Source organism: Simochromis diagramma, unplaced genomic scaffold, assembly GCF_900408965.1.
Source record: "Simochromis diagramma unplaced genomic scaffold, fSimDia1.1 OVJJ01000802.1, whole genome shotgun sequence".
Taxonomy (NCBI): Eukaryota; Metazoa; Chordata; class Actinopteri; order Cichliformes; family Cichlidae; genus Simochromis; species Simochromis diagramma.
In genome coordinates, this window is record NW_024387492.1 from 11385237 (window position 1) to 11401351 (window position 16115).

General features: G+C 39.6%; 1 protein-coding gene across 1 annotated transcript in view; it reads left to right on the forward strand.

Moving 5' to 3' along the window:
- Nucleotides 1-16115, forward strand: part of mthfd1l (methylenetetrahydrofolate dehydrogenase (NADP+ dependent) 1 like) — a 45815-nt gene that overhangs the window by 4139 nt on the left and 25561 nt on the right. Inside the window, exons 7-19 of the mRNA XM_040017761.1 lie at nt 1045-1181; nt 1696-1807; nt 2035-2102; nt 2209-2306; nt 2449-2622; nt 2830-2966; nt 3407-3453; nt 4047-4154; nt 4467-4541; nt 5199-5301; nt 8128-8204; nt 10345-10485; nt 11789-11857. Of these exons, the coding sequence (XP_039873695.1) occupies nt 1045-1181; nt 1696-1807; nt 2035-2102; nt 2209-2306; nt 2449-2622; nt 2830-2966; nt 3407-3453; nt 4047-4154; nt 4467-4541; nt 5199-5301; nt 8128-8204; nt 10345-10485; nt 11789-11857 (1346 nt within the window). The remainder of the gene's footprint in view (nt 1-1044; nt 1182-1695; nt 1808-2034; nt 2103-2208; nt 2307-2448; nt 2623-2829; nt 2967-3406; nt 3454-4046; nt 4155-4466; nt 4542-5198; nt 5302-8127; nt 8205-10344; nt 10486-11788; nt 11858-16115) is intronic.

Genomic DNA, 16115 nt, shown 5'->3' on the forward strand with positions numbered 1-16115 from the left:
TGTTTCACCTCTTATTCCAGAAGCTAAACTGAGATTGAGAACCTTCACAGACATATATTTACATCATAATGTAGACCCTACAATATTACATACAGAGAAAAACCTAATAATCATATGACCCTTTATGAGCAAGCACCTTGGTGACAGTGGAAAGGAAAAACTCGCTTTTAACAGGAAGAAACCTCCAGTAGAACCAGCCTCAGGGAGGAGCGGCCATCTGCTGCGACCAGTTGGGGTGAGAGAATGAGGACAGAGATTTATAACAAGTATGATATAATGCAGAGAGGTCTCAAAGTGATTCTCACTGTGCTCTGATTGGACGATATATAAACACTAGAAATTAAATTAGATATACTAATAAATGTGACAGATGTTTCTCTTTTTTAAATTTACTGTAAAATACATCAGTATCCTTTACTGTTAACTACTGAGATCTGATACCTAACAGGAAAAGATACCATTGCTGTGGTTATTGTAAAGACAACTGTGACTTTAGAAAATATCTTCCAATTTATTATTTAAAAAAATACAATGAAAACATGAGCAAGAAAAATATCAACAAATATGTGAACACGTAATGTACTTGAGTCCAAATGACTATATTATAAAAAGGTGAAGGAAAGACATTGAATTTGGTAAGATTTGACCATATTTCTGGGATGTTTCTTTTTAATTTAAAATGCTGGTAATTTACTGAACAGGGGGTCTGTGCATATGAGATACAGACTTAGATCATTTTGGTTGAAGGCACACTTCAGGGTTTAGATATTTTCAGTACTTCTGATACAACTACTAAAGATTTCCAAGCTCTTTAATAAAAACGTTGAACATTTCTGTGTAGAATGTTATAAGCTAAAGGTACATTTAAAAAAAAAAAAAAATCTGGTTTAAGATTTTTTAGATTGTTATTTTTTATATTTTGCCTTTATTTAATAGTTTGGCTTCAGATATATTTAAATGGGGAGCCTGACAGGGAGTCCATGGACAGACTCGGCAGCTGGGAGCATTTCCACTCGTGAATGATCATTTTAAACATCCCTACAGATGCTCCTTTGGAAGGAAAAACTGTGTTGCTGGTTGGTGGAGAGGGTCCCCTTCAGCTGGCCGTGCAGTGCCTGATTGAACGAAGTGGAATGGTCACTCTGAAGAGTCACTGGAGCTCCAAAAGCCTGCAGGCACAGGTGTGACAGGGTGTGCTCACATTAGATGATCTGCATTGTGCCTTAGAAGCTACCTATGTCAAAATCACTGTCCTAAGTAATGAATTAATGTATAAGGAGTGCCAGCTCCTTAACCAGGAGTTAACCAGAAGTTGTTCCAATTAATCCTTAAAATGCCTAAAATTTTGTTCTCCAAAATAGAGAGGGAGAGCTTGAGAGCGATGTAGACTAAGGCCCACTGCGGGTGAGGGTGTCCAATTTAAGAACCAGTTTAAGTAAACATTCAGTATGTACAATTGTGGTTTGAAGTTTGTACACACACATGGGTTTAAATCTCATGTCGGGCTTGTGTAGTGTTAGTTGCTGGCCACACGGAGTCAGTATTTTCTTTTTACAACAGCTCACTGGAGCAGTTTTGCTAATGGGAAGATGTTCAAAGACATTTTTCTGCAGAGGTTCTTTTAAGTCATTAATATTTCATTATTTTAATTATCATTGTAATTTCTTCTTCTTTAATAATTCTCCATTTTCCCAGGTTATGCAGGCTGATGCTGTGGTCCTGCTAGATGTTGGAAATATGTATGTTCCACCCACCTGGATTAGACCAGGGGCTGCTATCATTTACTGTAAGCCAGCTCTGGAGAAAGGTATTGCATTATATGTTGTGTTTCCAATTAACTTGTGCTAAAATGAACATGAAATGATTTTAAAGTCCCTCCATTGCAGAGACACTTTTTAAAGTTATTGTTTAAAAATGAATAGAAATCTGTGAAATTTCAGATGCACTGGTTTGCTTCCACTATCACATGCTTTTTGTTGTTGTATGGATTTGTGTACTTATTGTGTTCATTAATCCTGTTGTCATTTGTTTTAGATGAAAATGCTTTTGGATTGTCTTCAAAATCTGGATTAGAAAGCCTCACAGCAGCTTACAGAACACAGGTATATATATTCCCATGTGACTCCTCTCTTTGGCTTACTATATTCTTCCTTACTTATTCGTTAGCTTTCTCTGTCCTTCTCTTTTCTTTTCTTTTTTGTCCATTAGAATGTTGTCTGGAGTTGCAGTCGGTGGCTCAAGGGTCAGGAATACAGACCCTGGCATCTGCGCAGCCTCAAACTGCAGCCCTTAACTCCTGTACCAAGGTATAGACCACTGTGTGGTGAACACTGGAATTTAACTTCATTCATCTTACCCGGATTCTTGTATACCTCATTTTAATGCTATTTGAATAAGATGTGGTGCGTAGAGCCATTATCCATATAGTCTATATGTTTTCTCTGTCAGTGATTTAGAGATATCCAGAGCTCAGATACCAAAACCAGTAGATCAGCTGGCTGAAGAGATTGGTTTGCTACCAGAAGAGCTAGAAGCCTATGGGAGGAGCAAAGCTAAGGTTCGACTCTCTGTGTTGGAACGCCTCCAGTCACAGCCTAATGGCAAATATATTCTGGTTGCCGGGTGAGTGACTGACCAAATCCTCTCTTATTCTTTCTCCTGCTTCATAATAATAATAATAAAGTTTATTTGAATAGTACAAAATTACCATTACAAAGAAAATACATAGGTCCTAGTATAGAACCCTGAGGGACTCCACAGTACAGGGTCATATTGTGCACACCAGAAAAAGTGATATTTGAAAATCTTCTGTATTCTCTCTTTGTTCAGTATAACTCCCACCCCACTGGGCGAAGGTAAAAGCACAGTGACTGTTGGTCTGGTCCAGGCGTTGTCTGCCCACCTTAAGCTCAACTCTTTTGCCTGTCTCCGTCAACCATCCCAGGGACCAACTTTTGGAGTTAAAGGTCAGCAATGAATACTTGGGTCTTTATGCTAACTGTACTTGGCTTATCTTCTCTGAAAGATATGCTGTCATCTCTCTGTGCTCCTTTGCATTCCTTCATCTGGATACTTTTTATTTTACTTTACTGTTGGTCATTCCAAACTATTTTCTCCAAAAACAATGAGTGTTTTCTCTAAAATCCTGTTTTGTAAGAAAACGTTGATAGAATAGTTTATTTTCACATTGGAACCAATGTTTAATGTTTCAAATTGTGAATATTTCTACTGAATACATTCAGTGACATTTGGACAAGTTTAGCTATCTTTGTCAGTGTGGGGTCAGCTCTACATTTTGTTCACGGGTGGAGCAGTTCATTTAAAGTCCAACACTCAGCACTGTTTCTTTGTGTGTCCTCGTCCTGTTGCCTGCCTCTCACAGTGTTTCCTCTCCTCCTTTGCCTAGGGGGAGCTGCAGGAGGTGGGTATGCCCAGGTCATCCCTATGGAGGAGGTAAGACACACAGACAGGCTCAGAGTGTTCCCTAGCAGGACAAAAGCAGGCTTCAAAGACCTGAGGCATGTAAAGACTCACAGTAGTTTGTACAAAAAGACACACAAGCATACATTCATGACCCCGGAGCTGTGACTACAAGCACAGACATAAAGACACACAGAACGAGGGGTTAAGCCCCAGCCTTGTAGGCTACAATAAGGCCAACTACTTTTCTCATTCTCTCAATTCACCCTTTTTCTTTACGCCTCCTTCTTTTAGGTGCACTTAAAAAAAAATATTTGTATGTCTTGAGATCAAAGGGCTTTGTGTCAAACTGTGAGAAAATGTGTCATAATATATTTAAAGACTCAAGGGACAAAATCCAAGCCATGAGAAGATTGCTTTAGTTGAACCCACATTTATCATCTGCTACCAAATGCTGTGGGTGCAGCCCACTGACCCCCATTGTTAGCGGTTTTTTTCTCCCTAGGGGCCATTCAATCAATCTTACAGAGTGTACACTTCTGCAGCAGCATGTTGATGTCTCGCCTGTAATCCTTTCATCTCTCACTGGGTTTTTTTTTTTCTGCTACTTTTTAAAATCTTCTCAGTTCAACCTTCATTTGACTGGTGACATTCATGCCATCACAGCTGCCAATAACCTGGTGGCAGCAGCCATCGATGCCAGGATGCTCCACGAAGCGACGCAGTCAGATAAGGTGACTGTGCGAAAAGATATCATATAGCAACTCTAGTTTAAAAAATGCGTGTGTAATATAATGACAGTATGGATTCCTTTTGCTCTCAGTCATGTTTGCGATTTGCTGTAGATTTATTGTAGTCGGTGACTGTAAATTATTCTGTGGTAACTTTTTAAGTATTTGATTTATTTCTGTAATCCTGCTTTTCATGCACATAATGCTATCTCGTTATCTAAATTCCAGCTTAACAAAAGTCCTTTCCTCCTGTAAGGACCGGTTAAATGTACTTTAAATAATAGTATTGTTTTTCTTGTTTTCTTTACCACCAAGGCCCTTTTCAATAGATTAGTCCCTTCTGTGAATGGAGTCAGAAAATTCTCACCCATCCAGATCTCCAGGCTGCAAGTAAGTTTAAATACCGGTACTACAGCTCCATAATCACACGTGATGTCTATGATCACACGTGAACTAACTAACTTGTGTCTGGGGTGTTCATGAAAAGTTGTCATTGTTGTTGTTGTTTTTTGTCCACCAGGGGGCCTCTGTGAATCCAGCTTAAATTTTCAATCTTACCCTTCACATTGGCTGCTTTACCAAACATTTCTTTATGCCAGATAAAACTCCTTGTTTGTAGAAGAAAGAGTAATTCAGTCTTCATGTAATGCTGATGAAGAATGTCTAATATTTAGTCCTAACAGATAAAATATGCATGGCAGATGTTACTGATCCAGGAGATGAAGGTTTGAACATGTGTACAGTTTATGTCCTGTTGCAGGAAAGTCCAGGTTTAGAGAAAAAGACTATGAAATTAGCCTTAATTGATGAAGGGAGAGATAAAGGTTTTTAAAAGGCTTTTTTTAAGCAGAAAACTCCAACTAAACCTTCTGATCTTGACAGTGAGTTAATAATTTCCTGGTTATTTAGCCTGGATTTGTTTCCTATACATGAATGATACCTCCCACCTATTACGGTGGACATAGCAGGCTTCTTTCATGTTAAATAAAATCTAAACAGCATCAGAAACATGTGGAACAAAATCGTGTTGTCTGTCTCAATTTCCAGCGCCTTGGCATCAGGAAAACAGATCCTGCATCACTCACACCTGAAGAAATCAACGCGTTCGTACGTCTTGATCTTGACCCCTCAAAAATCACCTGGCAGAGAGGTATCTTTATAAACAGACACATTCTCTGTGTATGCTTTTTTTTAAGGAGGGGTTGTAACTGTACCGCAAGCATGGCTGATTCAAGCTGTTTTCACACTAACTGTGTCGGGAGACTCAAACAGAGATGTTGTCCAACTCAAATGCAGCACCCAGCAGGAGAAATACTCCTTAGACAAGAATTTTAGGCGAAGATACCGCCTGTGTAGAGCTGCGTATGCACCAGACAATTACCAGCAGCTTTTTTTCACATGAGCACAGTTTAATCAGTTAGACTAAAATGGAACTTTTAATGTCTCTCTCTAACTAAGCTGGATCTTTGTGTTCTCGCATATAATGGGAAACATCCTAACACTGAGCAATTACGCTTAAATGTATAATGGGGTAACTGAGTTAGCACTGGTTCAAATCTTATGGTCAGCTGGGGCTTTTCTGTGTGATGCTTGCATGTTGACAAAGACATGTATGTTAGGTCAATTGGTGGCTCTGAATTAAAGATAAATGTGAGCTATTTAAAGTGTATGAAATAAAAGTGCTGCATGCATGTGTGGTTAAGCATGGCTTGTATTTTTAAATAGTTTTTAAGTGCTCATTAAGAGTAGAAAAACAACTGTTACATGTAAATTTTGCAGCTTTATCCACAACTGCATTAGGTTTGTCACTCAGAAAAAGTATTGCTTTACATTACTTGGCTGCTCCAAGGAGAAAGTCATTTGTTGCACTACTTTTTACATTACCTATGCACAAATTGGTAATATGGCCTAAGATGCATAATTACCAGCAAGTGGTCCCACACCACATATCACTGTACTAATGAGGGGCACTTCACAGTGATGCTACTGTCCTAAGTCCAAATGCTCATCAGTGCAGTTGTTACCTGTTGGACATCAGGTTGTGGCTTCTTGTCCAGGCTTGGCATACATTCAGCTTAAATCTGCCTGTGCAGATCCTTGATACAAGTTGTCATGTTAGCATCAGTTGTTTCTGGCCTGTCCCTGCTAATAAACTGAAAATAGCTGACTGTAGGACAATTGTGCAGGAAAAAAGGAAAATTTGATTGATTCATTTATTTATTTTTACATTTATAACAGAAATGGGCGACTGGTTCAGGGGGTTGGGAAGCTCATCTTGTAACCGGAAGGTTACCGGTTTGATCCCCTGCTCTGTCTGTCTTGGTCGTTGTGTCCTTGGGCAAGACACTTCACCTACTGGCTACTGGTGTTGGCCAGAGGGGCCAATGGGGCGATATGGCAGCCTCGCTTCTGTCAGTCTGCCCCAGGGCAGCTGTGGCTACAACTGTAGCTTGCCTCCACCAGTGTGTGAATGTGAGAGTGAATGAATAGTGGAATTGTAAAACGCTTTGAGGGTCTCGAAAAGCGCTATATAAATGCAATCCATTATTATTATTATTATTATTATTATTATTATTATTATTACTACTATTAAGAGTGCTAAGTGTATGTAATACAGGTAATGGCATAAGTAACATAATTCTTTGCTAAGCAGCATTATTGCGATTACTGAATCTCCGATAGTGTTGTTGCAGAGAAAAACGTAATTACAGTAACATGTTACTAAACCCTACACTGATCTCCAACTGCTTATGCAGTCAAGTGGTTTTTATAGCAGCGGCGGTGTAAAGCACGCAATCTTAATCTGGCCAAATGTGAACAACACCGCAGCAGAGATGCCTTATATTTCAAACTGGTGCAAAGGGGCTGCTTCAGAACACCAGTCTGATTGTCTGCGCTCGGATGTACTCGCAGTCAAAAAGCAATATCATGACTATCACACAAATCTAATTATCATAAAAAATGTCTGACAAACATCTCATGCTCTGCAATGTAAGTGTCTTATTGGGCCGTTCCTGAGGAATGTCACATGCAGTCTTGAAATAGAAGGTAATTTCCTTTCTTATATAATGTGTATTCATTATATAATTCATTCATTCATTCATTAAATTCATTAATTTAATGGCTTCATATTAAATTAATGTAAAGTGTCAGACCATCAGTCACAAGATTATAAACGTGGGTATGGTAGCTGTGGAATTAGCTACAGCAGTGATAGCTGGGTGCGTTTAAAGTTGCCTGTGAGACAGCCGGCCAGGTGCTGCTTTGACCGACGTGGTATTTTACTCTGTCGGCTTCGGGGTCACTCATCATAAACAAACTCTGGAGATTAAAAACAGGTTCAGCACCCAGTGTGACTTTGTTTCATGTGTTCACGGGACTTATTCTTGCTTAACTTTTTTCCTAAACTTGTTTTTTTTAATGGACACACTTTCCTTTTTTCATGAAAGGGAATGTTCTTTCATTCTACAAAACCAACACAGGAATAATGTCTCCTAAAATGATTTCCTGGCTGAGCGCAGTGAATTTCTAACCGCATTATCAGAAAGTAGCCTTAAGTGCTGAGTGAGGAAACCTTCATTAGCTAATCCATTTTAAGATAAACACAGGTTATGGGGTAGTATTTATAAACGTGTAGAGATGGATTTTTACAGTGTGTCAGGCTAACGCTGTAAAAACATACATTTTCCTTGTGGCTCAGGTATCAGATCAATTAATCACAGTTTATGGGCTCTTACAGTCACGTAGTCCTGTTGGTTTTTTTTTTTGTGTGTTTTCTTTAAAGAAAAGTGCTTTTTAATCTAATCTAACATGAAATTAATCAGAAATGTGAATAATGTTTTTCTGTGGAATATTGTTTCACATAAGGCAACTGCATCATGTTAAAAGGTGAATGTTTCATGGTCAGAGTTATAGATTATATAACAAGGTTTGCCCAAAAAAAAAAAAATGTTTCTTTTTGTCTTTTTTTTTCCAGTTGTTGATACAAATGACCGTTTTTTGAGGAAGATCACCGTCGGACAGGCAAGCTCTGAGAAAGGACAGATCAGAGAGGTATGGCATTATAGTGGAATAAAAGTGGAAAAGCATTCCATTTACCTAACGAACAATTTTGGGAAGTTGGAAAATTAAAATGGCTTAGCTTTAGTCTTTGTTAAATTGGTACAGTGTATTATCACAACCTGCCTGACGAGGCTGTAATGGACGTGTTTATTAAGACTTTTGACGTCTACAAGAATGTGAGCCAACTTTTTTCAAGGGTTTTTATTGTAATGCCTATACTGTTTTCCTTACCTCCAGCTTATTCCCTCCATACAATAATACTAAAATAGACTAACAAATAAAAGCTCTACTAAAATTAAACTGAGCTGAGCAAATCCACTCTCAAAACAAAATGAGACCAAATTAAAACAAGAGTAACAATGTAAAATATGTTGAATATACTAAAGTATAATAACTGTGGTATGAATCACTCAGGCTGTGAAAATTATGATTCTTTAAAATAACAAACAAACCATGTTGCATACTTTTCACCCTGGATTTGTATAATTTGTTCATTCAAACAGAAAACTTCACATGAACTTACTTTATAATGAAGAACAATGGTGCAGCAGTTTATTTACATTGTAAAGATGTAGCTGGTGGGGCAAAACTGGATTATAGATGGCAGAGAGTTGGTGTCGTAAACCACCGCCTCTGTTCAAAGATGGTCGCTCACAGTGGACATAGATGGCTTCTTTCACTCCTCTTTCAAACCATCTGTCTTCTCTGTCCAAAATGTGAACATTGGCATCCTCGAAAGAGTGTCCTTTTGTTTTGAGATCCCTTCCCAGACGCCTTAACGCCCACTCACATCCTGGGCCATCTGATCTCAGGAATTCGCATGATAAGGTGGGGCCAGGTTTCACAATGAACTCACCCGAAACTCTGGCTGATTGGGACCCACACCCAGTTTCACACCTTGGCTCAGGCGATTAGAGGATCATCAGGGGGTCCTTTTGTCCCTCTGTGGGGGGATCACTCCCACTAGGTTTATATCTGGGACTCTCCACCATTTGACCTTAGAACTGAAGAAGCTTCTCGGATGAGAGGTGAAACGTCTTCAAGTAACTTAAAGAAGTCCAGACGCTTTTCTTTGCAAGCTCCTTTGACTACGATGACCTGGATGACCGAGAACCTTCACAGACCTGGTGGGGCGTCATATTACTATTAACATGGCCTGGCCTCGGATATCTCTGTTTTATTTTTTGCTTTTTAATATAGCAAAACCATGACTAAAATCTTTCTCATGCATGTCCACTCTGATACACTCCCCTCTGCACATGCTCCTCTGTTCATGATACAGCCCAGATGTAATCAGCCCCCTCCACCACCACCATACATCTGTAGTAATGGCAGCTAAATGAAATTCTCTAAATAAACATTTCACGTCAGTGGGAAGCTAGCAGGCCTAAGTGAAAGCAAATGTTTAGAGAATGAGAAAAATGACCTACCCATCCATCCACACTCACACATGTACACACCTAGAATAGTCTTTAAGCTAGTTCACCATATGGTTATATTTATGATCATTGGTAAATCCATTCTGTTTCCACTGCCCTGCACTTTCTCCAGTGCTGGTTATACTATCGCCCCTCGGGTTATTATCAGTGGGAGTAGGAATAGAATTCTTATATTCCTTGAGGGATTATTGTGGGTTTTATGCTTCTTCTTTTTTTTTTTTTCTAACCTTACTTACTCATGTTTTCTTGTTCTCTCCATCCTTTTTTTGTTAAACATAAATCATGACAGAAACTCGTATCAAAACAAGTTAAACATTGTTATAGGTTTTTTTAAGTTTTCTTCATCAAATTAGCCGATCCGAAACTAGGCCATGTTCATAGGACTTTATTCTCTTTCTCATGTGATAAGCCCGGTGACTGCCATTTTGAAGAAAGTTGCCAGTTTTCTTCCCACGCTGTGCAAAACATTTTATTCACTTAAAGCTTTTATTCTTGAGTCTGAGAAAGATAAATTAGATTGTAAAGGCTTAAGCTTACTATTTTGCATTATAGCTCCAAACAAACTCATCCATTAAACTTTACTGCAGGTAAAACATTTGTTTTCAGCTCTCCGCTAGCAAGTGTATAAAAGAACTGTTGAAACTACAGTCCTAGTTTATGTCGCAAGTGATTTTTCTTTTCTCACACTCCAGACTGGATTTGACATTGCAGTGGCCAGTGAGATCATGGCCATCCTGGCCTTGGCTGACAGCCTCGGGGACATGAAGAACAGACTGGCACGCATGGTGGTGGGGACCAGCCGCTCTGGACAGCCTATCACAGCAGAGGACCTCGTATGTATTTAGTGTTGTAATCTCATTTGTAAGTGTGGAAGTATTATTGCTGTCTAACTCAGAGAATTTTAGACCAAAAATATGGATTTTTAAAAAATTTGTTCGGAAAAAAGTTGTTTTTGTGCTTAAGACTGTAAAGAAGAGTTATAGAAAGATAATGGTTTTAGTCCTTATCAAGCTATCTTTGATTTATTTAAGTGATACGAAACATCTTCAAATCTTAATTTGAGAAATTAACTGTATATAGTGGAAGAAAAACACTTGTAGTGTAGAAAGTGGAAGTTTTTTTTCCACTCTGGAGCATTCAGCTGTGAGTTAGTACAATGCTCCAATCTTCCCAGGAGTGAATGTTCCAGCTAATTCACCCTGAAGTCCGACCGTGTAATGGTCAGAGAACACAAGCAGAAAACCCGAGTGTTAATCTCAGACTTCACAGGCCTCGGTTAACATGTTAAATGTTAAAGGTCGTGAAATTAGTTACAAAAAAGGACTGAACAGGTGTGGCTCTTTTGGAATTGTTGCCAAGAGAAAGCCTGTATTCTCAGAATCAACTTTCTGAGATTTCCTTACTTGGATGATTGAGCTTGCATCAACCAACCAAACCAACACAGCATATCAGCACAAACACCTCATACCAAGTGGCAAGCACGGTAATAGAGGGAGGATTTGGGCAACCGTGAACTCTTCTGTATACCAAAGTATTCTAGAGTCAAATGTGAGGCCATTTATCCAACAGTTAAAGCTTGGTCAAAGCTGGGTCATGCGACATGTCAATGATCCCGAGCACAGGAAAACTTTAAGTTTTAGCGACCCATTGTAGATTCTTCAGGCTCTGGTTTCCCACACATGACTGTGATGTTTCAGAGCTGTAGAGGAGGAACCTCCATAAAGTTGCATTAGCATTTCTGATATGCCAGGATGTGAAAACACAACCACACATCAATGCCTGCCCAGTGGAAATATGCTGTCCGTTTGTGTGTGTGTGTGTGTGTGTGTGTGTGTGTGTGTGTGTGTGTGTGTGTGTGTGTGTGTGTGTGTGTGTGTGTGTGTGTGTGTGTGTGTGTGTGAAAATGTGTCCACGTTGCTGACGGAGCATTTTGTGCAAAGCAAGATTTACTTGCATGCAGGATGGAAACTTGCAAATGGACTGTAAAAACATTTATCATCTAAAGTGGACAGCTGTTTGACTATACTTTACATTATCAGTTGTTTGTATTAACGAGCTCAAAGTTTTGTCTGAATCTTGATAACCTGCTCTGTTTTCCAGCCAGCACCCTTATTTTTCTCTCTTCCTCTCCGTCAGGGTGTGAGTGGAGCTCTGGCGGTGTTAATGAAAGATGCTATCAAGCCCACGCTGATGCAGACCCTTGAGGTGAGACCTGTGAACAGCCCCTCTTAAATAGTCGTTATCCTGCTCAGCTGAGCAGCTTCTGATGAATATCTTATGGAATAAATGGGTTTGCTCCGCTGCTGCCGGAGAAAGCGTTCCGCTGAGATCCTTAAAGAAAGGATGATGGATTGGCTTTTTTCCTCCCAGGGCTCTTTATCTTAATGGCAGTTTACCTCGGTGGACAGGTGAAGCTCTCGGCCAGGGGATCCGCCTGATCCAGTTTCATGCAGCTGTGCTAGGGAAACACTTTAATTTGGTTGTGATGATGATAACAAAACTCTGCTTCTCACAACATCTGGCTTTTATTAGGCGTTTGAGATTTTACCTTAAGAAGAATTAGACATGAAGGATATTTCTTCCATGTGGACAGAAAGCACATACGCACCAACATATTTGTGACACTACGCCCAAATCTTGTCCTTGCAGCCACCATGATTAGTCAAACTCTATGGGAAGCTGGGGCACTTATAAAATTGAATAAACCCCACATGAAGGATGCATATTTTTGGTTTTCCCAAGTTTATTTGTGCATTTTTAGAAGTTGTGATTAAAGTCCAAAGCAAGGATTCAGTTTTGGATGATGACATCACAGAGAATAAAAGAGTAAAACTTTAATGTCTCTGCTTTTTTTTTTAATCCAGTAAACACTGACGATTATCTCTAGTGTACTCCTGTTTTTGATATTATTATTATTTATATATATTTCTCTTTTTTTCCTATGAGCAAGCACTTGGTGACAGTGGGAAGGAAAAACTCCCTTTTACCAGGAAGAATCCCCAGGCAAAACCAGGCTCAGGAAGGGGCACCCATCTGCTGCAAATGGGTGGTGTTGAGGGAATGCACAGAGAGACTCTCTGCTGGACAGGCTTCCATTAAACCCAATCCTAATATATGTTTGTTAAACAGGATTGTATACAAGTGGAACATTGGCTTTTATGCATTTTTAATAAGTTCTCACCAACGTTTGGACAAACATATTCATTAGGCTTGTTCTATAAAGGTGTTGTGTTATGGCATCACAGTAGAATGTGTCATCTTTAATGTTCACATTCCCGAATGTAAGAGGTGCGATCAAAAAGTTCTGGTCAGATGCTATTTTGAGCACCTTTTGATTTTTTTTTTTTTCAGGGTGTTTGGTTGGATATCGTTTTTATTTTTTTAAAATAATGGGATGATTGCTTTTGACTTTTTGATCACACTTGATTCAGTTTTCTTGTGCACAGACTTGAAACACTGAGTTAAAGGCCAAAGATTTACCACACAAGCTGAGGGTACTTTTCTGCCCATTTGGTTTAAGTAATTAAAGTTTACAGTGAACACAATGTTAGCAGTCATGCTTGTGATAACGACTTTTTGTTTCTCGTTTTGACGTGATGGCTGTTTCTCGTTTGTTTGTTCCTTGTTGGTTTTTGAGCAGAAAGCTTGATTATATGGCTGCTGGGTGGAGAAAATAAACATCGACTGTCCCGGATTCTGTGTTTTCAAGGGTGCGGTGAGGGTTGTGTTGTACGAAGCAGAGATTTGGTTACTTTTTGTTTTTGGGAGGAAGCGTTGCGGTCCTGTTGTGTGAAACTGTTTCCTGTGTGGGTTTCCTGCGATTCTGGTCAGGGAACTGGTATCGGGACCAAGCGGGCCTCAGAGCTCCATGAGAATTTTCCGCCGAGCTTGACCGCCTTTGCCCTTTGTGTCCTTTTGGCTCGTCACGGCTGTGAATGCAGATGCGCTCCTGAGAATAGAGCTGGCATACGAACGCTGGTGCTGAGCTTGCATTTCTGTGTCGTTTTTAGACGGGACACAATTTGGGTCACAAGAAGAAAGGGGATAGTTTTTTCTCCCTGTGTACGTGTCTGTTAAGCAGACTTCAGTTGTTGTGTGAGTTTTCCAAACATCCTGTCTACGTGGAGGTTCACAGAATGCATCTTTCCTGGGGGAGAGGAAGTAGACTATAGGATAGAGGGCAAGGGTTGTGTGGAAATGCGGAGCAGTTTGAGTCCTTGTGCTGTGTCAGAATACATTTTGGATACTTTGTCACTTGCTTGCTCTGCAGTTGACATATAAAATTGGCCAAGTGATGCGCGACACCCGGAAATATTAACATGATCTCCGGTTTCCTGTTTTTATTCGTCTCCCTTTCCGAATGTTCCTAATCCTTGCGTTCAACAGATGGAAAGGTGACACAATGGATTTTCATTGATTTCCACTTTCATTCCATTGTTGTTTCCTCCTGGACAGATGTGGAAAGAGTGAAAATTTTGCACTGGGTCAAGTTAAACCTCAAAGTTTGCAAACACAGATGGAAATCCGTGTAATGTTTGACGTCCATGTCCTTCCACTAAAACACAGAAATGGATGTGATGTCTTTGGCTAGGTAATGGTACTAAATTGCAATTTCTCTTCATCTCACGGTCTGCGTTTTGTCTTCTTCCCCCTTACTTTTCATTCTTAACTATGCATACTCTTTTTTTTTTTCTTTTTCTTTCATTCAGTAAATGCTGCTAGTGGCAGCTTCGCTCGTGACCTTGTTAAAGAAATGATTTACTCCTCTGAGGGGAGGCTGTTTATGCTGGGTGAGGGAGAGGTATGCAAACAAAAGCCTTGAAAATCAGACTAGGCCTTCCCATCCTTCCCTTTTCCTCTCTCTTAAGGAATTCATATTCAGTGTAACAATGGGTCAGCTGCCTTCCCTAGTTTTCTTTCTAAGTAATGACCTTTTTTTAAGAGCCTGTCTGGAGTGCGGCAGAAGGATTTTGATCTCGATGAGTGGGCCTTTCCTTGGCAGCCGTATTCTTTCATGCCTTTCTTGCAAGCAGGCTGCACTCCACGAAACAGATCTGAATTATTCCGAGAGGATACATCTGCTGCTTGTAAAGTACACCAGCTGTGCGTCTGTGCATTTGAAGTAACTTTAACTGGGAGGCAGCAAAATAAAAAGTCATTAGTTATTCCTTTACTTTATTTAATAAGTGATTTAGTCCAAGAAATGTTGAAAAATAGTGGAAACATGACAGTAACAATTCTTTACACTTAAAAAAAAAAAGCCAATGATATTCAGTTACACCTAGTAGAATATGTGTCAGTGTTAACTCTTTGAGGTCCACGCCAAGAAAAAAGCAATGGAAAAAAATTTGTTTGCTTTTCTTATTGACTTGGGTGAGTAATCACCACAATCAATACTTATTTTTTCTTTTCAATAGACCCTGGAGTTTTTAAAATATTGATCTCTACCAAATGGTTGAGATGTCACTCAATGGTAAAAGTATGAAATGTCATGCAATTCAAGTACAGTAGATAATACAGTTGAAAAAATCAAATAAAGGCCCAAATTATAATTAACTTAATAACAAAAACTATCCAGGGCATTGGATAGAGTTTATTTCTAGTAGCATGCCAGTGACCATTGCTGGTTTTCATTCTATCAAAGGAAAGTATATCAAACAACAAAATACATATTTTTTAAATCTGCAAATGTGAAAAATGTGCAACAGCACAAAATACTCACTTTCAGGCCACTTCTGATTGAATGCTACTGTGGAAAATCATTTTTGTTTGTAAAAAAATAAAATAAAAACAGTGCAAATCGAGCACATCTGCTTATGGTTTTGGTCGTTGGGGTCTTATGGTGTAGCATTTACTCTGTGGTGGTGGAGAGCAGAATCATGGTTGTCCAACTCTAGATGCGGCTTGTTAACTTGGTTCAGACACAGCCAGGCAGAAACCTTTTGCGAGCCATCGGTTTCTGGTCCAGTAGGGCACAGTCCCTCTTGTAGACCAGGTATTCAAGTCAAGGATGCATCCGAACAGTGGAATATGCCATCTCCTTAAAGATGAATTGATCATCAGAATCTTAGGTATTTAAATGACATCAGCCAATCTTACCTATAGCAAACCTGTGCAGAGTGACTTAATAGAGCAACAGAAAAGAGTGATTTTTGTTGTATTTCTTACTGACTCAGTGTTTCCTTTGTGTCTTTGTAAGGCTAATCGCTGCGAATGTGAACTTTGCACAGCTGCACTGCCAGATTTGAGGCCTTGAAGTGCTCCTTTAGTTCGTGTGGGTGTGTTTCTAGCCTTTCCAAAGCAGTCCAAATCAACAGGCAACACAAGCCTGGCTCATATTCAGGCTGGCAAGCCAGTGAAGGGCCTCTTAACTTCTGCCCACTGTTTAGACAAACTCCGCATCAGCATGTCATCATTTATCCTGGCAGCCGGGGTTAAAAGATGTTGAATTTTCTATGAAAGA